At 44.1% G+C, this 22,160-nt stretch overlaps 1 protein-coding gene across 6 annotated transcripts in view; it reads right to left on the minus strand.

Annotated features, from left to right (window-relative positions):
- The window catches only part of MYO9A (myosin IXA), a 176,379-nt gene that overhangs the window by 123,437 nt on the left and 30,782 nt on the right, over nucleotides 1-22,160 (minus strand). For all 6 annotated transcript variants that reach the window (XM_036390037.2, XM_036390040.2, XM_036390039.2 and 3 more), the window contains exon 2: nucleotides 20,956-21,879. In XM_036390037.2, coding sequence (XP_036245930.1) covers nucleotides 20,956-21,798 — 843 coding nt within the window. In that variant the 5' untranslated portion in view covers nucleotides 21,799-21,879. The remainder of the gene's footprint in view (nucleotides 1-20,955; nucleotides 21,880-22,160) is intronic.

Here is a 22,160-nt window from a genome sequence, read left to right on the forward strand (position 1 = left end):
GCCCCCTCAGGTGAGACCCCACCTGCAGAGCTGCCTCAGCCCTGAGTACCCAGCACAGAGAGGATGTGGAACTGCAGGAGTGAGTCCAGAGGAGGCCATGGAGATGCTCTGAGGGTGGAGCCCCTCTGCTCTGGAGCCAGGCTGGGAGAGCTGGGGCTGCTCACCTGGACAAGAGAAGGTTCCTGGGAACCCTCAGAGCCCCTGCCAGGGCCTGAAGGGGCTCCAGGAGAGCTGAGGAGGGACAGGGGACAAGGGATGGAGGGACAGGACAAGGAGGAATGGCCTCTGTCCTCCCACTGCCAGAGGGCAGGGTTAGATGGGATATTGGGAAGGAATTCCTGGCTGTGAGGGTGGGCAGGCCCTGGCACAGGGTGCCCAGAGCAGCTGTGGCAGCCCCTGGATGATTCTTGAAGTGTCCAAGGCCAGGCTGGATGGGGCTTGGAGCAACCTGGTCTAAGGGAAGGTGTCCCTGTCCCATGGCAGACGTTGGAACAAGATGGGCTTTAAGGTCCTTCCAACCCAAACCATGCTGTAATTCCATGATAATAAACAGGTAACAACATTCTCAGCACCACATTTGCCTTTTTCTTCTCAAGGTTGAGGCTTTTGAGTCTCCAGAGCTCCTGATCACTTGAGTCCCATCTGCCCTGAAGCCCCTGATAAAGAAAATATAACTTTTCTATTTTCAGTCAATCATTTTCAACAGTCACATATTTCCAGTGCTCTGCAGAAGATGGGGGTAAATTCCTGTCTCCAAAACATCTCCTGGTTTTAGAGCATGGAGCATTACATGCAGCTGCAGAAAGCCACCACTCACCTGTGGCTTAACATCCCTCCCAAAGTAACAGGATTTGGGTCTTTTTGGCCTGTTGTCTTGGAAACATTGATGTTTCAAATGACACAATACACAAACCAAGTGCTGCTTTTTAAGATATAATTTCATCATGCAAAAGCATCCACAAAGGAAACTACATCCTGATCACACTTTGGGACAAGGTTTTGCCGCGCTCTTGTCGCCGTTGTCACCTGCTGACAGCTCTGGTAGCACTCAGCCTCGCTGAAGCTGTGACTCATGGATTTTAGGGGCTGGTGGTGACAAGGTGCCATCACCCAAGCCTGCCTGTGGCTCCCACTGCCACATCACTCCAGGTGGAGCAGCTCTGGACCCTCAGCCTGGGCTCCAGAGTCCACAATCCATCAGAGTCCTGGGAGTCATCTTGAAGAAGACACAATGCCAACCCCAGGTGGAGGCACAGCCCCTGCCCAGCACAGAAATTAAACATTGCCCATTGGCAAGAGACTCGTCCCTTGCAGAGTCATCCTCACCAGCTTCCACCCCCTCCTTCCCAGGCATCAGCCTCAAATTTAGGGAGAGGGATTTGGTCTGGTGGGCAAGCCTTGGATACTCTCCAGCCCCTGGAGGAAGCCTCTCTAAGTCCCTTCAAAACTCCATTTTTTACCCTTTTTTTTGAATATAATGATTTGACGTGGGGCAATAAATGTTTGGAAATGAAGTTTCAACTTCCTATTGCATACTTGGGTAGCCCAAAAAATGCTCAAAAGCAAAAGAAAAAAAAAAAAAAGAAGAAGCATTCACTGCACACTCTAGGCTTGATATAAGTTTTCCTGCAGTTTGTCACCAAAATTAATGCCACAAAGTAAAAGGCAGGAAAAAGTGTCCCTATCGTAACACTCCCCATCTGGAACCTCTTAGCAGAGGCACAGAGCCCTGATGTATATTTGACACACAGTTTTTCCTGCTTTTCCCAAGAGAAATATGTGTAATGAAGAAAAACAAAAACACGTTAGGCAGCAACCAAAACATACCAGTGTAACCCGAGCCTCAGCTTGGCTCCCGCCCCTGCTGTCCTTCCTCTCAGACCTCAGCCACTTTCAGCTTCTTACAGACAAAAAATCATCCACGCCCTCCCCTCCAACAAACAAAAACCAACCAAATCAGAGCTCTGTCATTAAATCAACACAATAAAACCCACATTTGTTTTCTGCCACGTAAAAAATCTCTTGCGTAAAGAGAAGGTTAAACGTGAATCCACACATCTCCAGCCCTTCCTTGCTTTTCTGTGGGATTATATAAATAATCTACAACTCCTCTTGACACGATTCCAAAATTTCAAGCGCCACTGAGCAGCAGCATAAGATTTCTGTGCCTCGTACGTAGTTTGGATGAGTCCCTTCCACGGCAGCAACGCTGCTGGGCTCGTCTTTTCCAGCTTTTGGAATGTCTCAGTAGCCACAGGCAGCTTCAGATGTCTGACTGATCCATAAAAACATCTTTTTCCCTTATTTACACAGTACAAACGGTGAAGCAAGAGCTTGAAAAGACTTATTAGTAAGCGTTGGGATGGACCACAACACCTGCAGACCGAGGCATAGCAGTGAAAAAATTATTATCTCATTGCATCAATGGGAAGCATTGAAAAGTAATTGTCTTATCAGGGACCAGAATATTTGATAAGCATCAGGAAAAACAAGAGCTGGCATCGGTTTTTTCAGGGAGCAAAAGAGAAGTCTCAAAAATCAGCGTGTTCCTATCAGATATTTGTGTTAGGAGGAGAGGGTGTCTGTTTCCAGCCCTTAGGAAAAGCAAAATAGGACAATTCAACAGGTACCGCCTGTCACCTTCCCAGAGGAATCAGCTGGGGGTTTCCTCGAGGCCACCATGGAGAGGTTTCCTATGAACTGAACCAGGTTCCTGGGCTGGGGGTAAATCTGACACCAGTGCATCCATTCCCTGCAGAGGAGGAACAGCTGCGAGGCGAGCACGGAGCAGCTGATGCCCTGTGGCACGAGATTGGCACGGTGCTGCAATCCTGCTTGCCATGGGAGAGTCTGCAGGCAGGGAAGGAGCTTGCACTTCCAGGGTTATCCTGCCAAAACCACCTATTCAGCTTTGCACAATGTTCCTGAGCACTGCCAAGGCCGGTATTTCTGAGAACAGAGCTTTGGGGTTTAAAGGACAAGAAAATCCAACCAAAAAAGGAAAGCCCTGAATTAATGAAATTAGGGGAAAAGTGGTGAGATTTTATACTCCAGCTTTCCACATCGCAGAAAACGTTTCAAAACAAACACGGATATTTTTCTGCTGTCCACCTCTTCCTAGCCTGGCTCTGCAAAATGCCAAATGGTTGGGATGGATGTGAGGAGTGTGTTTTCCTTTTCCTTTTTGGCAAGGGCAGGAGTCAAACCGAGCCCAGGCCTGGTGTGCCAGGGCAGATGTGCTGCCAGCATGCCAAGGATGCAGAGGCCTCTCTGCTCCTTCTCTCTGCACCAAGATGAGCAGCAGCTCTTCACCATCCACCTCAGCCAAGCAGGAGACAGCACGAAGCTCAAAGCACCTTCCTTCAATTCCATGTTTCCATGTATGTATTAAGAAATGCAGTTTGAGGTTGTATATTCCATGGAGGGGCAGGATTTTTAACAACACTTCAAGTATAAATTTTTACACATCCAATCTCAGTGCAAGACTTCCAGGAGCAAAGAGCCAGCCCAAACCACCCACTCTGCATTGATTTTGCCCAAACTGGAGCAAACCAGAGAAAGGAATGCAGTCCAAATTTTTACAGCAGCACCCAAGTGCCACTGAAGCTCCATCTGGGATCTCCCCCCACCAGCTGCTGAGATCTTTCCAGATGTGAGGAGGGCAGGGAAGGGAAGCAGGAGGAGGATGCTGTGTCACTGAGAATGTCAGAACAAATTAAGCCTCCAAAGGCATTTAATAGCATTTAAATTTGCCATCTCCTTAGTCTATGTGCATAATATTTTAGGAAAGATCAGCTGTTCAAACCTCCCTGCCCTCCAGAAGAACACAGGATAACGTGTATGTGTACTAATGCATAAATAGTACAAATATTCCAAAGAAAGGTGCATTGGATGAAGTGCTGGTGACCTGCTGTGTTGGGAGCTCTGCACAAGTGTTTCCCACTACAGCTGCCAGCAGGAGAAACACAGCAGATACACTTGGAGAACCCACAGGGGCATTGCTTGCCGGAGCAAACGGCAAACCAGGCTTCGTTATCCAATTAATTTCATGTGAATACGCAAGGCTCTGTCAGAGCACACTCTCATTAACTTCCCTCTGCTCTGGCTTCCTGAAGCGCTGGTTTCCAGCACACAGGTATTGTACATCTCATTTCTTTTAACACCTTTTCTGTTTCCTTGTCACCACACAGCCTGACAAACCCTCTGTGATTGTTCTTTACTCTGATGAGACTCAGTCCCTCTCCATCCTGGTGTAAGTAAAAACATTTACAACTCCCCTTGTAAAAATTTGCAGCCCCTCAAGAGTAAAATTCAGAACATAATTTCTTCGTTCAGCCTTTGAAGAATCACTACAGTGTGTTTAAACCTTTTAGTAAACCTTCTGTAATTAAATATATAGCAAATAAACTAAAATCACAACCTGATGTGGGCATCAAAATAGCTGTGATAGGACAAAGAAAGGGGTGGGAAATTTTGTAGACAGATGTAAGAGTATCTTTAACCAGCCTGACTGGAATAGCTGGAAAACCCAACCAGGATTTGAGTACGTGTCTTCTGCCAGGCTGAGACAAACTGCAAAGCCCAAGTACAAATTCAGAATATTTCTTCTCAATGTAGCAAGAGATTCGTTGGTTGAACTTAATGGGAGAAAAGGATCCTTAACCAGAGGAGCCCAGGGATCTGAAAAGGCAGAGGAAAGACAAGCACTCCCTGTGCTGAGTGGCAATACATAATTTATAACCCAAATAAAACCACATTTCCATCTATTATTTGAAGTGAGGGGTGACCTAACACGCAGCAGCGCAGCACAATGAAGAGTGAGCCATTACTAATTACACCTGGTTTGTAAAAATGAACAGAGAACCATTGGTTATTGGCAGGAAAGGAGCTGCTGGCACTCTGGCACTTGCTCCAGGAGTGAGGCTGGAATGCTGGAGCATCCCTCCCTGCAGGGCCAAGGGCAGAACAGAGCCCAGAGGCACAACCCCATCACCCTTGCATGATAGAGCATTTCCAGAGGGTGAATGCCTTGGATCACAATGACTGATCCAAGATATAACTTTGTGTTCTCAATAAAAAATATAAGAACACATCCAAACCCGTTGTTTTGATGTCCTAAATGTCCCTTCATATGGCAGAACAAGGGAGGTGATGGTTTACAGCATTTTAGTCAAGCTCAGACCTGCCAATGAAAAACAGGCTGGAGGGAAACTCAGATCCAGATCTCACATTTTCCAGCACCGATTATCCACCTCCAAAACCATTATTCCATAGATATAGTTACTGCTGAGAGGTGACAACTTCATACACCACCCAACTCTCAATATGATGAAAACAACAAGGACAGGATCACTCAAGTGGTCAAAATATCTCCACAAGTATCTCCTAGAGGGATAAAATCTTGGAAAGATTTTGTAGGTGTAGAGCTAAAAGATCCCTCCCTGAAATAACAACACACACATCATCCTGAAAGTGGGAATAAATAAAGCAAGGAGCTCAACCACTCTTGTTGCATTTGGGATGATGTGAATTTATTCTTTTTTCAACCTTCTTTATTATTATTTCTTTCCATTTTGCAATAAAAAATGCATGTGGGATGTAGCAGGAATCACTGGATTGCATCTGTTTATCCTGGCTGGGGAAGATGGGGATGCTGCTCCCGCTGGCTCACTCAAAGCAGCTTTATAAACCCCAACAAAAACACCATCAGTGCTAACTAAGGAGGGATTTGTTTGCATCTTTCAAGAGAATATTAAATGTATTTCTTTATTGACCTTAATCAGCAAGTAAAATACTACATTAACAAATTAAACTCATGTGAAAACAGCATTTCTACTCTAAATAGATCTGCTTACAGTTCAGGAGGAGGGTGGAAAAGGAAACTAAAACACTGATAGAAAGGAAAACCACAGAAAGAAACCTTTCTTTCTCTTGCTGAGCCTCATCCTCTTGTTTATAACTCCCTAGGAGAACAGCAGCACGATTGTCCTACCTCGTGCTGGCCGGGTTTCAGCAGGAAGGCTTCGCTCGGCCGGCCTCCGGCAGCGAGAGCGAGGCCTCTCCCTGCCCATCTCTCTTTTTTACTGCTCCTTCTTCCCCATCTCCCCCCTTGGATGGCATCCAGGATAGGGGAGCTACTGATAATTCACCAGCTTCCCAGGCTGAAGTCACTGTAATAATTAAAACCCACGTGGGGGTTGAAACAAGGCATGGAATGTAATCCCACAGTATCAGGAGCTGGACCAAATAAAAAGGGGAAAAAAGAGAGAATTGGTGCTAAGGAGCTCTAAAATCTAAGTCTGATGATCAGTGATGTTGAGAATCAACATCACCTGCAGAGATTTCCACCTGTGCTCTGCTGTTCCCTGGGACATTTGGAAGAAATAAGTGGGAAATATTCCCAACTGTATCAAGATCCTGATCCAGCCTACAAACAAATGGTTTGGGGGTTGCTACTGCATTTACAATCCTTCCACTGCCACTTCAGAAAATAAATGCATCAAAGATAACTCATGTGAGAGGCAGAAAGAGGGAGGGAAATATCCACACTGAATTATCCACACATTTAAGTCCTGACTCACTGAACTGTTCACCCTCTGCATCCCTTTAACCCCATCTCTGGCACCAGCCCCCAACAAGACACACAAAATTAAACTGAGTTGATTCCATGGCAAGGAGTGGGAGAAAAAAACAAAACACCATGATTTTTCCTGAAAACACTATGAACAATTACAGGTGCCCTGCTCCGACTGCATCCTTGTCCAGAGAAATTTGGCTCACAAGAAACTGAAGTGTGGATCTGGCAATCAGGGGTGAAGTTGAGTTAACTGTGGTTTGAAGCCAGTCAAATACATGAAAGTCCTTCCAACCCTGCCCATTCCATAGTTCTATTAAGTGCAGTGACTTTTCTCAAAGCAAGAAACTTATTAGTAAGCTCAAACCTATTTTCTATTTTGAATTTCCAGCTGAAAGCTTGAAATTTAATTAAACTCCTTGGAAAAATTAGTGGTTAAGATCTTATGACATGATAACCATGAAGCAATTTAAAAATTACAACCATTAAATCAAAGTATAGACTTATGGCTCCTTCAGTATTTGCTCTCACAGATCCTCATGCCTTAAGCCAGGAGGTGAGAGGTCCTGCTTATTCAAAAAGCTTCTCCCAGCTCCATTTCTCTTGCCAAATGGACACAATTAACAAGGAAAACCAGAAATATTTCGCTTACTCATAATTCTATCTTAATGAAGCTTTCCCAGCACCAAAAACCCACTGAGGGGAAACAATCTAACAACCCACAAGAGTGCTGCAGCATGGATGGAACAAAAAGCCTGCCTATTCCTCAAGTGCCCCCCACGCAAGAGAGTCAATGTGCACAGAGCAGGACAAACACTCCATTTGCTGAGAGCTCATGGATGTCTTTAAAAGCCCAGAGATCAATAAAGTGCAGTTAAAAAACTTCATCCAGGGGGGCTCTAATGCGATGGGGATTAAACAGATGCTGAGCCATGCTGCTCTAAACTTGAAAATGGACCTCCATGACAACCTCATCCTGATTTAGTGGGACAGATAGAAAGAAAATAATGCATTTTATTTCATATTTCTATAACTCATGCATATATTATACCTATTTTATATTTTTATATCTCATATGTTGGATTTTATTAATATATCTTGTGCACCCACTGTACATTTATTTTCTTTCAATATATCTAATATGTGACAATTTAGGGAATGCATTTTTGTTGTAGGCTAACATGATGCAGGAATTGCCATATCCTTAACCCCAGAGCAACCATGGCCACTGAACCAAGGCCACTCCCATCAGTAAAACCCGCTCTGTGCCCCAGTTCCCTCCTGACTCATCACCTGGGGGATGCACCAAAAATCAGAGTAATCTGAACTCATGTCATTTATCATTTTAAGCTCTTCCAAGGAAAAACGTGGCACTTGGCCCTCGCGGATCGCGCTGTCCGCTGGATGATGCCTTAACTCAAGCATCCAAGAGAGCGTCCACTCTGTCGATAAACCCTACTGATAAATCTAATTAACGCCAGCTGAAAACCAGGCTAACATCAAGAGCTGTCTTTTCTTTTTTTTTTTTTTTTTTTTAAAGCATTATGTTTTCTTCCAGTTTCATTGAAATGATTTGACTTTCCTGCAGCAGATGAAAACCAGATGTTGCAAAGCGGGAAGGGCTGCACGAGCCAGCACGAAAACCCAGGACTGCAACAGGCAGGTCGCACCCATTCATTACCCACATATTTCCCTTCTGCCAGGAGGTTATTTCTATTGCATCTCTGTGATTACAAATATTATAATTGTGATGTAACTCTAGAAAGCCCCGGGTCGTCCCTCGCAGCCCAGGGCCGCACGCGAGCCGAAAGGCGCCGGCAGAGTTTCTTTGTGCTGTGTAAGCACTTTGGAAAGCCTTAATGCCAATATTATGCTTTGTAATCCCTCCTGGAGCAGCCCAAACCCAGGATTAATCCAGGTTTAACAGCTCTTGGATGCCCACTTGTTACACTGAGACCTATTCAAGAAGGCAAGGAGTTTGTGTGCATGGACACAAGGCAATTTAGGAGGTTTCACTGTGCAAAATTGGAGGGGCACCTCCATTCCCCTGATTTGCAGCACAGGCTGGAGGAGCAGGAGTTGGGTTATTTATCATTTTTAGCAGCTACATGATGCAAAAACGGGGAGCATTGGTGCATTTAGACTGATTGGCTATAGGCACCAGCAATGGAAATGGCAGGTGACCCTGTGCTGAATTTTTAGACATATTCCCCTAGCCAGAAAGAACTTTGAAGTTCTTTCTCTTTCACAATATTATTTTTTAACAATTGAATTTTAATCTAACATGTCTAGCAATAGAATATTCTGATTTAAAGCAAACATCCGGTGGCAATCTGGACAGGACATGGGAGCGGGTCTTTCCATGCTTCCATTTGCAGGAAAGAAAAGAGAAGGAAGGGGGAAAATAAACCTTGTGCTATATTTGCAGCACAAAAATCACTGCCCAGCAACACTGACAGCACTGCTGGGAATTACACATCATCAGCATCCCAGTGTTGAGCAGCTGCTATTCCAAGGAATCCACTGAAATTCCTTTAAAACTGGCTTAATTCATATGAATTTCACATCACAGTGATGCAGCCATGGACTGGAGCAGCATCTCTGCTTATAACAAACATACCTCACATTTCACTAACAGATGCAATAATTAACATATTGGACAAATTTCCATTGCTAAATACTCTCCAAAATATTTTAACTATCCATCACAGCTGTGCTTTTCCATAGCATAAAGGGTTTACTTCTATTATAGCTTGAGAATTAAATTAAAATAAAGCTTTTTACATTCACATTAAGCCATGACCCAGAGAATGCAATGGGGTTTTACCTGAGTAATTGTTTGGGGATTCTATATGACACCTGAGATGTTATATTATTATTGCTGTTGGTATTATTATTATTTGTAATTATGAACACCTATGACACCAGCAACGCAGAGGTTTTTGTATATATGCATGTAGATATATTGCTATTACATAGATTATTGCAGGACATATTAATATATATATATAAGTTTGGACTACTTTGAGTCACCTGCAATGCAGATTTTTCTTTGTGCATACATATTATTACACTATTATTACATTACATATATTAATATAACAAATATTATTACAGATGTTATTTTATACTTTGACACCTGCACTGCAGATTGGGGTGTGTGTGTATATATGTAATTACATATAATTATTATTACATTTATTATTATGGCAGATATTATAATATATATATTATTTTGGATGTGTGTGTGACACCTGCAGTGCAGATTTGTGTGTGTATTCATATAATTAATATATATGTGAGTATTATAGGAAATACTAACGTATTATTATTACTATCGGAGATATTAACTTATATTATTATTACTATAGGAGATATTAATATATGTTATTATTACTAAAGGAGATGTTAATATATATTATTACTAAAGGAGATGTTAATATATATTATTATTACTAAAGGAGATATTAGCATATATTATTATACGAGTTGTTGTTATTAGCATATATTATTATACAAGTTATTGTTGTTATTTATTTTGATTTTGATATGACACCTGCAATGCAGATTTCTACCTGCTTGTGCATGAAGCATCCCAAACCTTCCAAAATCCCACGGCAGGTTTTCCTCTAGCTCTTATTTGGAGAAGCTAAAACGAACTGCTCATTATAATTTTCCCTGGACAGCACATCCTGGTGCTGGCCATCACCCACAACGAGCAGTGAGGCTTTTGCAGGCTGGTTGTGTGCATTCATCCACTCCTGACTCACAGCTCTGGGGAACAGCACGGAGCGGGGCAAATCGAGCGATCGGGGACGTGACGGACGGAACAAAGAGACGGCGACCAAACGCCAGAAAACAACTCCCAGCTTTGGCTGTGGGCTGGGATTAGATCACTGCCAATCCTGGCTTAAGGAAAGCTCCAGCGTGAATTTCCTGACTAAGGTAAAAAAAAACCTGGCTCAAATTTATGACCTGCTGGCAAGGTTACCTCTATCCCAGAGGCCTCCAAATACCAGGAACACTCTGGCCCAGAAATGCAGAGTTCAGCCTAATAATTCAAACACATTCCTCCGAGCATCGCCAGCTCCGCGGCCGTAGCCTTGGAGATGAAGACAAACTCCGATGTCTCCAACTCCGCATTTTTCAGAGCCCTAAACTAAACCAGAAAAGTGTATTTCCAAAGTTTGCAAAGTTCTCTTTCAATGAAGAAGTGGATATGAGCCTTGTAGAGAAGGTTGTTTTAAGGAGACAACACCAAATCTTCCCCATCTCCATCAGATGGAAACCACTTTCCCTGTATTTGCTGAACAACCATAAAACAGTGCATTTTCTGCTCTTCAAGACTATTTTTCAAATCTCCTTAATTAAAGGATAATTCACTTTCTACATATGAGAAGAAAACCTTCAACTGAACCCTACAATTTCCCACAGGAGAGACTCAGGACTACTCCTTACATCTACCAGCTTGTATGTAGAATATTTGGAATCCTGAGAAATTTCTTCAAAAAAGGATTTTGTGTTATGAAATCTGCTTTGTATCTTTTTCTTTTGTTTCTTCATTTATTTTTTTCCATTTCTTCTCCAAGCACATCAGATGCTTTACTGAAGTCTGGATCTGCTCTGCTTTGGAAAGCACTCAAGCAACAAATATTTGGGAGACAGCTCCCAACCAACCCAGCAAACCAAAACTTTGCTCCCCAAACCTGCTGTTTCTCAAAAAAAAATTTGCTTTATCATTGAGGAAATTAAAAAGTAAGTATAAACATTTTATCCTTATGTTGGACATGAGCATTTTTACCCAGCTGCTTTCATTCTCCTTTGATATCCTTCACTGAGATCCTTGGCTAAGATTTTTCTCCCAACTAAAAACCTTAAGTCAATCTGCCCATTTTGGGACAATCAGTAAATCTTTGGTCTCTACCACAAAGTCAGTGCACAGAAATTGCCTTCTTTTGTTCTTATCTCCTCCTTTCAAATGAGAATAGTGTGGATCTGGACAACACTGACAAAAAAAATTATATTTTTTAAAATTACATTATGGGCAGAAATTGCTAAACTTTTTCCTTTTTTTAAATATATATACATATATATGTTCTATAACTATAAATAATGTTTTTCATAACAGCCAACAATCGTGATCTGTCTTGTGCTGTGCTAAATTTTCAATTATTTTGACTCTTAATCAATATTGTAACATCTTTTCCTCTATTCAGGCTTTCCTTATGGCCATTGATAGTGAAGCTGACCCCAAAAACACCCATTCAGACTTAGGAGATGAAGACTGTGCCAATTTAGGAGAGATCCCTGAGCTACAGCTGCCTGCAAGTGGTGGGACTAGCAGGCAGGTCTCATCCTGCCCTGCCTCATGTCCTCCGAGGGATGAGGATGAGGTGAAGCCTTCATCTGTGGCAGCACAGGGGAAGACCTGGCTCTCCATGGCTCTCCACTCCTGCACAGGAGGTGCCTCCCTTCAGCTCAAGGCTTCACGGGAGCAGGGAGCGATGGTGGGACACCAACGACCCAGGGACAGAGAGCTCTGTTAACCTGCTGATGCAAAATGGACATCATTTGGTTTTTATACTTGATGTGTTGAAAATAAATGATCTACAAAAGGTCTCCACTGTTTGAAACTCTTCAGATTCTGCTTGCTCTTTCATCTTCCCTATCACAGCCTCTGCCCAGAGAAGTCCAAATCCCCAGCCACAGTGACAAAGGCAAAGGCTCAACTGTCTGGCACAACGTTGATTCCTCATCCATCTTAATTAAGGGAATAGGAGGGAGCTGCAATCTGCTGCTGCCGTTAAGGCAGATCCCTTCCGCAAACACGGCAAACAATGATTTTATTTGCCTACCCTGAATTGCTGCCATGAGCTCCTGTGAGCCTTGTGCAACGTGGGATTGGGAGAGGATTGTTCCACCGCCCTCCGCCGAGCTTTAACTTAACCTCTACGTAATATTTAACCTTAAACAGCAAACAAGTGGGAGCAGCTCCCTGCCTCTGCCTCCCTGAAGTGCCTTATTGCTTTCAGCTGAGTTCTCTTGGATTGGCAAAGCCATTGGGGCAAATCAGGAGGCATTTGGTTAAACTCCTTTATATCCTTAAGATGTTGAAAGAAAACTGCAATCCACCTGCTGTAGAAGAGGTGGACAACAACGCCCATCCCAGCAATTCCTGGGTTGAGGCATTTTCAGTGACCACCATCATCACTCTCCTCAGTGAACACACTGACTTGGAAAGTAACAATTACAGGCATGAACACCAGCTCAACTGGAGGTCTCCTAGTCCTGATATGTCAGTATTCTTGGTGCAGCTGTCACATCTCTGCATAGATGGACCAAAATATCAGATTTGCTTCTTTTTACAACACCTCGGTGTATGAATCAACCCAAGTATGAAGTTGTCTCAGTCCCTCAGTTGCTGGAATTATCAAGTCTATTCCCACAGGAATCATATGGAGAAAGAAGATGTACACATTGCAGGGCTGTAGTTACCACAGAATCTTGGAGTCATTGAGACTGGAAAAGACCTCTGAGATCATCAAATCCAACCTGTGATCACCACCTTGTCATCCAGACCATAGCATTGAGTGCCATGTCCAGTCATTCCTTCAACAGCTTCAGGGATGGGGACACCTCCTTCCTGGGCAGCCCATTCCAATGCCTAACCACACCTTCTGTGAAGAAACTCTTCCCAATGTCCAATCTGAACCTCCACTGAGGCAGCTTAAGACAATGAACGTCCTCTTGTCCTGTCCCTTGTTTCCTGGGAGCACAGCCCAGCCCCCAGCAGGCTGCACCCTCCTGTCAGGGAGCTGTGGAGAGAGAACCAGGTCCAGCAGAGGCTGCAGAGATGAGGAAGGGCCTGGAGCATCTCCCTGCCAAGGAGAGGCTGAGGGGGCTGGGGCTGCTCAGCCTGGAGAGGAGCCCCAGCTGAGAGGGGCCCTCAGCCCTGGGTGTCCCTGCCTGTCCCTGGGTATCCCTCAGTGTCCCTAGGTGTCCCTGGATGGTACTGCCTGTCCCTGGGTGTCCCAGGGTATCCCTCAGTGTCCCTGGGTGCAGGAAGGGGCAGAGCAGGGCCCAGGCTCTGCTCCAGGCCCAGCAATGGCACCAGAGCCACAGGCAGGGACTGAGCTCAGCAAGTTCCACCTGGACAGGAGGAAGAACTTTTCCACTGTGCAGTGACCAAGCACTGGACAGACTGTCCGGAGAGGCTGTGGAGTCTCCCTTTCTGGAGATATTCCAGAGCTGTCTGGACACAATCTTCTGCCCTGTGCTCTGGAACAGCCCTGCCTGAGCAGGGAGCTGGGACCAGGTGACCACTGTGCTCCCTGTCATAACTTTCTCTGACCCCACCCTATAAAATTAGTGGCAATAACAATTTATTGTTACAAGCAGCAATTCTTGCCCTATAAATAAGAAGGGGGAGCCTTTCTCCCTTGAAGACACGGAGGACAGAGTCAGAAAATCCTATGTGCTCCCTTGGGATACAATTTCTGAGCTCAGTAGCACACTTTGTCAGAAGAGGGATTTGCTCTTGGGCCAGCAAACCCAAATGCTCTCCCAGAGGTGTTTAGGGGACAGCACTCTCATTCTGGGCCCAGAAAAGCCACAGGGATGGCAGAAACCGTTAAAAAAGCCCAAATTTGTGAAATTACCACCAAAGCTGGGTGTAGTCCCTGTCCTACAAAGGCTCCTTGTTCCCAGGCTCTTCTGTTCCCCACCAAGGGCTGCAGCACAGCACCCACCTGGCATCCACCCAGCACCCAGCCCAGCGTGTCAATTCCCATACAGGCTACCAGCCACGAAAAAAGTCAAAAAGGTCTCAGTAAATGCTCCTGAAAACAAAAAAAATCTGTATTTTGACAGGGAGAAGGGGGAGGGGGAAGAAACAAAATCCCTACTAAGGCATTAACTTCTCACTCCATGACTAGAAAAACATGGTGCTGTATTAACTATGCACGTTAGGAATAAAAAGTCCTTGTCTTGGTTATTAAGTTTTCATGGAAGCCTTACTGAACAGCAGCAACATTGATAAATAATGTTTTCAATCAAAGACTAAGTGCTACATTATAATTACAGCATTTGTTAAATAGAGAGAAAAATGAAAACATAAGGTGTCAGAAAATGTGCCCTTCCTTCATGTTTTGTTAAATGTGCACCTTGATAATCAAGTTTTACGAGAAAAGCTGAATACAAACCCAAATAACAGAAACACTGGTAGAGTAAGACAGAGAAAGATATTTTTAAAATGGTATTAGAAAGTAAATTGTTCTCTAATACCATATAATAATGAGCATCATCTCAGTTTGAATGAACACTGGTCGCTGCCAGGGTCAGATTCAGGGTTATTTTGTACAGATACATAAATATTTATAGAGCCTGGATAGCCAGAGATCCTGATATTAGTGATCCATAAAGCCTGGCTATCTCGAGGTCCATAAAGTCAGGATGTCTTGCAAGGTGAGCACTCCACCCAACAAGGGCAGGGTTTATTTGGCATTTCCCTCCTGGAAACAAAATAGCTCCTAATTCTTAAGGGTGGAGAAAAGCAGCTTCATATAAACCTGCTTTAATAACAAATCCATCTCCCCACTGTCATCTCAAGGAAGAAACATCATTTTTTGTCATTCAAGTGCAATAATCTGGACTTTGGAGTAATGAAATATTTGCTGAAGATAGCATGCAATGAAAAATAATAACAATATTAGACCCAGGCACTGATACAGCCCATCTGGATATGGCAGGAAGACTCTACAGTGAAAATACTGAATAATTCAGTGTCAGAAATAGGGATGAACAAGATGCTATTTGATACAGAGCCTGAAACTCTAAAACCTCCCCAGCTGAAGAATCCCAGCATTTTGCAAGCGCTGGTGAAAAGCAGTTGGTGCCTGAGCCTTGCTGTGGGAGTCCTTTGTCCGGCCTGCACAAATTCTTCCCACATTAGGCATCAGCTGGATAATCTCCGTGTGCTGCTCTCTCTCTAACCTTTCCAGGCACTGGGGAGGCAAGAATGCAGAGGGAAAAAATCCTGGCTGCTGTGTTCACACCTACCCCAAACTCAGATGGCAGAGCAGTGATAATTGCACATATCATAGGTTAAAAATGATTAAAAGTGAATAACAAGCAAAAGAATAAATATTCCCTCCCCCCTTCATATAAATCCTTTTTTTTTTTTGGATATAAAACTTTTAGAACCACACAATACAAGCCAATTACTTAAAAATCAGTGTAGTGGAAATTGAACATTGTGAACTGAATCAGAGAATCTGTTTTCTTTTGTTAAGCCCATTTTAATGGAATTTGGTTACCTCCCATTAATACCGTTCCAAATAGAGGGCAAAAATGTAAATATACTTAAATTTTATTTCCCATTAATACCGTTTCAAGCAGGAATAGAGAAAAAAAGGGAATATAATCAAAGTTTACATCCCATTAGCATTGTTCCAGGTAAAAATATGAATCTGGTCCATTTGCAAATGTCATTTCTCACAGGCAAATAACGGTGCCCTAATTCCTATATGAATCAAGCAGCCCCTTATCCTCATTCCTGTGCAGGAGTTAAGAGTGTGGGATCTGCCAGTGGAGCTGGGTCCTAGCTAGGATAATTGCAGGTCTGGCACCCACAGGAGAAGCAGCAGAGGCCACATGCACAGGGAGCTTTGGCCCCTCCGTGCTGTCCAACGCTGCCCGAACCTACTGGAAGTCCAGGACACGCCTGATCATTCCAGTTAATTGATTTTTCTAACTCGACTCAATGGCTCTTTGTCTGGCTCTGGAAACATTCAGCAGCATCCACTGCAATTCCCCCAGTGTGGAGTTGTTCTGCTCACACCTCACAGGGCTGCACCTCCAGCTGCCAGGGCTGAATTCAGCTGGGAGGACCCTGCACATTAGCACAAAGTCCTGGAAAATAACATCCAAAATCTTCTAGATGCTGCCTGTATTTCCCTCTAACAACCCTACAATCAGGATTAAGTAAATAAGAAAAAATAAAGGCTTTCAGCTTCCCAGGCCTTCAGGTGGCAACTCTGACTTCCCCACAAAAGCAAAACACACACATTGCACAACATTGCTCCAGAAACCAAAAAGCAACTCCAGCTGATGTTCTTAAGGTTCCTGTGCAAACCACCGCCACTGGGAATGCAAATAGCAGGGCCATGTCTACAGAAAGCTCCCTGCAGTTCTCTCCAAAGCAATTCAAGCAATCCATTCCTTTTTTTCTGGCAGAGATGCTGCAGATGCGTATCAGCTGTGAAGGGCAGCAGCAGCTCCCCTTGGCCACTGCCTGTGCTCGAGGCCTCTCCCAGGAACACAGCTCTTGGCTTTTTGTAATTTTTTTTAAAAAGCAACTGAGAGATCCCCACTGGGATGTCTGAAAAGGCAAATAAACAGCTGCTCAGACAACACATCTGCTGTGTGTGGCTGCCATGGCTGTACTCGTGTGACAAATGAGATGCTGAGAAAGGGACGATGGTAAAACAATCTGGTGTAGACTCCTTTAGACCAAGGTTCACCCAATACCTGTCTGAGGACCTTTGGGCATACCTGAGCCACGGAGGATTTTCCTACTTTTGCAGTTTTATGCATAATTGAAAAAGAAATTAGCAAGATGTAATAAATTAAGTTTCATTCAGAGCTCCCCAGAAAGCTGAAGCATGGTCCAGGAGGGTGGAGGAGGATCCTCACAGGCTGTACCATGTACCAGTACAAGGTGATGATCCCATCCACATCCCACCTCTAAGGGTTACAGTCCATAAAAACGAGCTGGGATTCCAACATAAAGTTCATCTGGATGTTTCCAGCTAATATAATTAAAGAGAAAAGAGGGTTTTAAAACACTGTTCCAAGTTCATATCAACAACTTCCCTAGATCTGGGATAAAATATCCCTGCAGGGATAAAGCACAGTTCTCCAGGCAGAGCACAAATTGAATCATGGCATGATTTGGATTGGAAGGGAACTTCAAAGGTCATCTAATCCAACGCCCTGCCTTGGGCAGGAACACCTTCCACTAGACCTGGTTGTTCAACCTCTCCAACTTAACCCTGAATGCTTCCAGGGATGGAGCAGCCACATCTTTTCCAGTGTGAAGAAATTTTTCCAACCTAAACCTCCCCTGGCACATTTGGAGGCCATTTCCTCTTGTCCTCTCCCTTGTTCCCTGGGAGCAGAGCCCAACCTCCCCTGGCTTCCCTCTCCTGTCAGGAGTTGTGCAGAGCCACAAGGTCCCTCCTGAGCCTCCTTTGCTCCAGGCTGAGCCTCCCCAGCTGCTCCTGGTGCTCCAGCCCCTCAATGTCTTGCTGAGGCGTGGCACTCTGGGCTCCTGATGGAGGATCAGGATGAGCAGAAGTCATCTTCACCTCAAATATTGCATGGAGTCAATCAGAAACAGAATGGAACTGCAGCACGTGGAACTCTTCCTTAATTAACTACACAAAATTACGGCTTTTGAGAAGCTCAGGCTTGAAACTAAAGAGCCAGAGTGCAAAATTTTAGTAAGCTCAGCTCTGCTGAACAAGCAAGTCCTTATAGGACATAATGTGTTTTATAAGAAAATGGGGAGAAACTGAGGAAAAATATAAAGAAAATCACCTGTTTTTAAAAAAAATTGGAATCTTGTTATTAGAAAAAATAGTATGGTATTTAAGGAATATAATTTATGAAAGATCATATATAAATATGCAAGTATTTTAAAATATCATTTATCACCAAAAGAAGCATATTGCAACCATTCCAAGGAGCACCATTACAACAAAATTTTCCTATTAAATCCCAGCAGAAGAAAAAGAAAATCCATAGGATTTACATCAAATACACTTTAAAAGGACATGCCTGGTCTCAGTACACACCTCAAACTACGTGCAACTAGTGAATGATGTCACTGTGTTTAGAGGGCAGTAACAGCTTGTCTTGACAGCCATCCCCAAAAGTCCAATTTGGACAAGACTCAGGAATCTCATGCAACAACAACAAAAAAAATCCCAAACAATAGCCCAAAGCTGTTCATGAAAGGTAAATTAGGAAAACAGAGAAGCTGCAGAAAAAAAAAAAAAAAATCTCAATTTTGCTCCACTTCCGCTCCTGCTGTGTGAGCATGACAGCAAAGGCATTCCCAGGAACAGGAGGTTCCACGCACTTGTCCTGCCAGAGACACTTTTCAGGCAGAGAAAGAGATCAGTGGGTCCAAGTGAGCTGTTGGTTGTTCCATTTTCTAAATCAGAAGTCACAGCACAAAGAGCTGTGTCGCTGCCTCTGAAGGACAAACCTGAGCTGAACACCATCTGATCTTAAATATGCAAAGGGAATGCAGAAGGTGTCTGGAGGAAAGAAGAAGAACAAAGGAAAAGAAGAAAAAAAATCCCCAAAAGTTTGGCATCTAAACTTCCAGAGTTTATTCAATTTATTTCAACCACAACTTAAAAGGTCAAATCTGCAAACGCTTTGCAGAGTAATGCAACCCAAAGCTCTGCTCTGAAGATCCCTTTCTTGGGAAACTCTAGAAAGAGAAGGAAAAGCAGAAATATAGCCACTTTATCTTTCAGGCTGCCTGATTTGTGACTATTTGGGACCAGTGCTGGCAGAGCAGAAGAAATTCTGGATTACCCCCACTTTTTCCAAGAGGCCTGGAAGCAGACACAGCACAACAGCAGCCATCCAGCTGCTGGAGTGAAGGAATACAAACTTCTGTTCCAACAGCAAAAAAAAAAAAATATATAACAGATATGATTCAGGATTTTTTTCTCTCAAAAACAGCTGCAGATCTTGCGAAAGGAAAACAAAAGGCTGGAGTGCATCCCTGCCCTCCACCTCATCCCAACACACACAACTTGCCAGACACGGGGGCTTTGAGCAACCTCAGCTAGAGGAAAGGGAACCAAGGAGAGGAACTACAAAGCTGCTTTTTAAAGGAAAAGTATATTAAGAATTAGGAAGGAATTCTTCCCTGTGATGGTGGAGAGGTCCTGGCACAGAGAAGCTCCAAGCTCCATTCCTGGAAGCGCTCCAGGCCAGGTTGGACGGGGCTTGGAGCAATCTGGATAGAGGAAGGTGTTGCTGCTCATGGCAGGGAGTGGAATGGGATGATCCCTTCCAACCCAAACCCTTCTGTGAATGGCCCCCAGAAGAAGTGAGTGGCCACCACCAGAACAGGATTCCTAGCAAACCATTTGTGATGCCTCTCTCCATCCAAGAGCCAAGCAAATAGACGACCTATTCCTGAGAAAAGTAGAATCGAAGAAAAAAACAATTCCCCAAATCTCCCTCTACCTTTCTTTTCACAGAGAGCTCTCTTCTCCACCTCCAGAAATCTAACCTAGACAGACATGCTCCCTCTGACACCGCTAAAGAGAACTCTAAAATGACCCTGGTCCAACATGACGCATTAAGCAACCTATCAAAAACTAAAGAGCATGGAAGTGTTTCAAATAAATAACAGGATTGCAGGTGGAATAACAGGACTGGAGGTGGAATGCAGTAGTCTTCATGCCAGTTTTCTGAAATTAATGTGGTCACCAATGTGGGTCACCACAGTAACCACCATTAATTACAGGAGCCTGGTCTGATGTTTTCTCATTAACTCCAGAGAGTGAGAGGGGGAGGATGCATGCACCAAAAAACCTCCTTGTATCATGGCTTCCAAGGACAATGGCATGGCTGAAGCTGACACATCATCCACGTGTAGATGGGCTTCAAGCAACAAAATTCTAACTGGCAAAGCTGTCAATTCCAAGGAAAACCATCTCAACCACTATGGGGCAAACTCATGACTAATTAATTAAGGAATGCACACTGGTATCCCACTTCAGAGTTCATACCTGAAAAGTTGATAGCCAAGTTTATCTAACCTCTAATACACAGGAAGAGTCCTCATAAAGCAACCAATAAGTAGCCAAGTCAAGCACTCATGGTTAGAAAACACAATTTTGACCATGAAAGTTACCTTTGATTTCTTCCCCAGCTCAAAGAAGCTGACTGCACAGAAGCTCCATAAATACAATATTATCAATACATTGTGTGCAATGAAATCCTTTTTCAATATACTAGAAAATTGCTACTGATAATTCTCATTTCCATTTTCCCACTGAGAAACCACCGAGATAAACCTGCATGGAGAAACACTTGAGTGAAAACAAAGCATTAACAAATTTGGCGGCAAGCCATCTGCTGTACTTTTGTTTTTTCCTCTTTTTTTTGGAAGCAAGTAATATTCTATAGGTGGAAACACAAGCTTCTCTCATTGCTAACGCTGTTGTCACTTTATTATCAGTATTTAGCAGATAACCATAGAGTTAAGTGTCACAATAAAATCCCAACTACTCAGGTTTGGTTTTTTTCACCGTTAAAACATTTCCACACTACTATCGTTTCCATCTTACCTCAAGCACTGGGCCAGCTCCAAGAATAATCTGTTCTACTCCACTGGCAAATCCCTTCTGGCTGAGGGCGGTGAGGTGATGAATCAGAAAGTTGGTGCTCTGTGTCTTTCCCGAGCCGCTCTCTCCTGAAATCACAATGCACTGGTTCTTCTTCCTCTGGAGCATAGCATGGTAAGCCACATCTGCCACAGCGTAAATGTGGGGCTCCAGCTTCCCCAGCTGATGGTTATCGTACATCTTCACATACTTGGGGTTATAAATAGGTAGGAACTTGAAGGGATTAATAACAATGAGGATGCTGCCAACGTAGGTGTAGATTTTTTCCTGCTTGAAGCGGTTTCTGAGATTTTCCAGGAGCGTTTTCTCGTTCAGGTCCGGCAAGCCGCACAAGTCATCGTAGTCCTTCTGCTGGGGCTGGGGCAGGAAGCCCCTCTCCACCATCCTGCGCCGCTCCTCCGTCACCCGCAGCCAGGACTGGAGGCTGCCGTAGTGGATGGAGCCATCCAGGTTCTTCTCCCGCAGCAGGAAGCGATAATCCTCGCCGCTGATGCGGTTCTCCAGCGCCATGCGCGGCCACAGCATCATGCGCTGCACCGGGCAGTCCGTGGGGTTGAGGATCCATTCCTCCCCTCCAAACTCCTTCACTTCGGCCAACACGTAGCATTTTGTCTTCTCGAGCTGGAGTTTGTCGATGAGCGAGTCGATGACCTCGGCGGCCGTGGAGGTTTTCCTGGCGGCGATGGGGCAGTAGATTGTGCCCTCTGCGATGCTCCCGGGGTAGATGTGCAGCGTGTACTCGCTATCCTCAAAGCGTCGTCTGCCTCCAACATCATTTACACTCATATTGGATCCTGGCCCATCAGTCCCTGGGCTGCATAGTCAGGACTGTGTGCTGTATCTTGTCAGGTCATCATGTTAGCAAGGCTGAAAAACAAAATAAAAACAGTTAGGTGTTATCCTACAAATACCCCAAAGCTGTAGCAGATAGCTAGGCAGATACTCAACATCCAAACACAACACAGCCTCCCCCTACTCCCCCTCCCACAGCACCTCAAGCTTTTCCTGATTTTGCCCCCAGTCTGAGGTATCAGAAATACCCTCTGGTTTTCAGTGAAAATTTTGTGAGCAACACACCAGAAAACCTCCTGAATCCATCTCATGGGTGTGTTGTACTCAGCACCCACAAATTTTAGCTGCTAAAACAA

This window comes from Molothrus ater, chromosome 13, assembly GCF_012460135.2.
Source record: "Molothrus ater isolate BHLD 08-10-18 breed brown headed cowbird chromosome 13, BPBGC_Mater_1.1, whole genome shotgun sequence".
NCBI classification, from domain to species: domain Eukaryota; kingdom Metazoa; phylum Chordata; class Aves; order Passeriformes; family Icteridae; genus Molothrus; species Molothrus ater.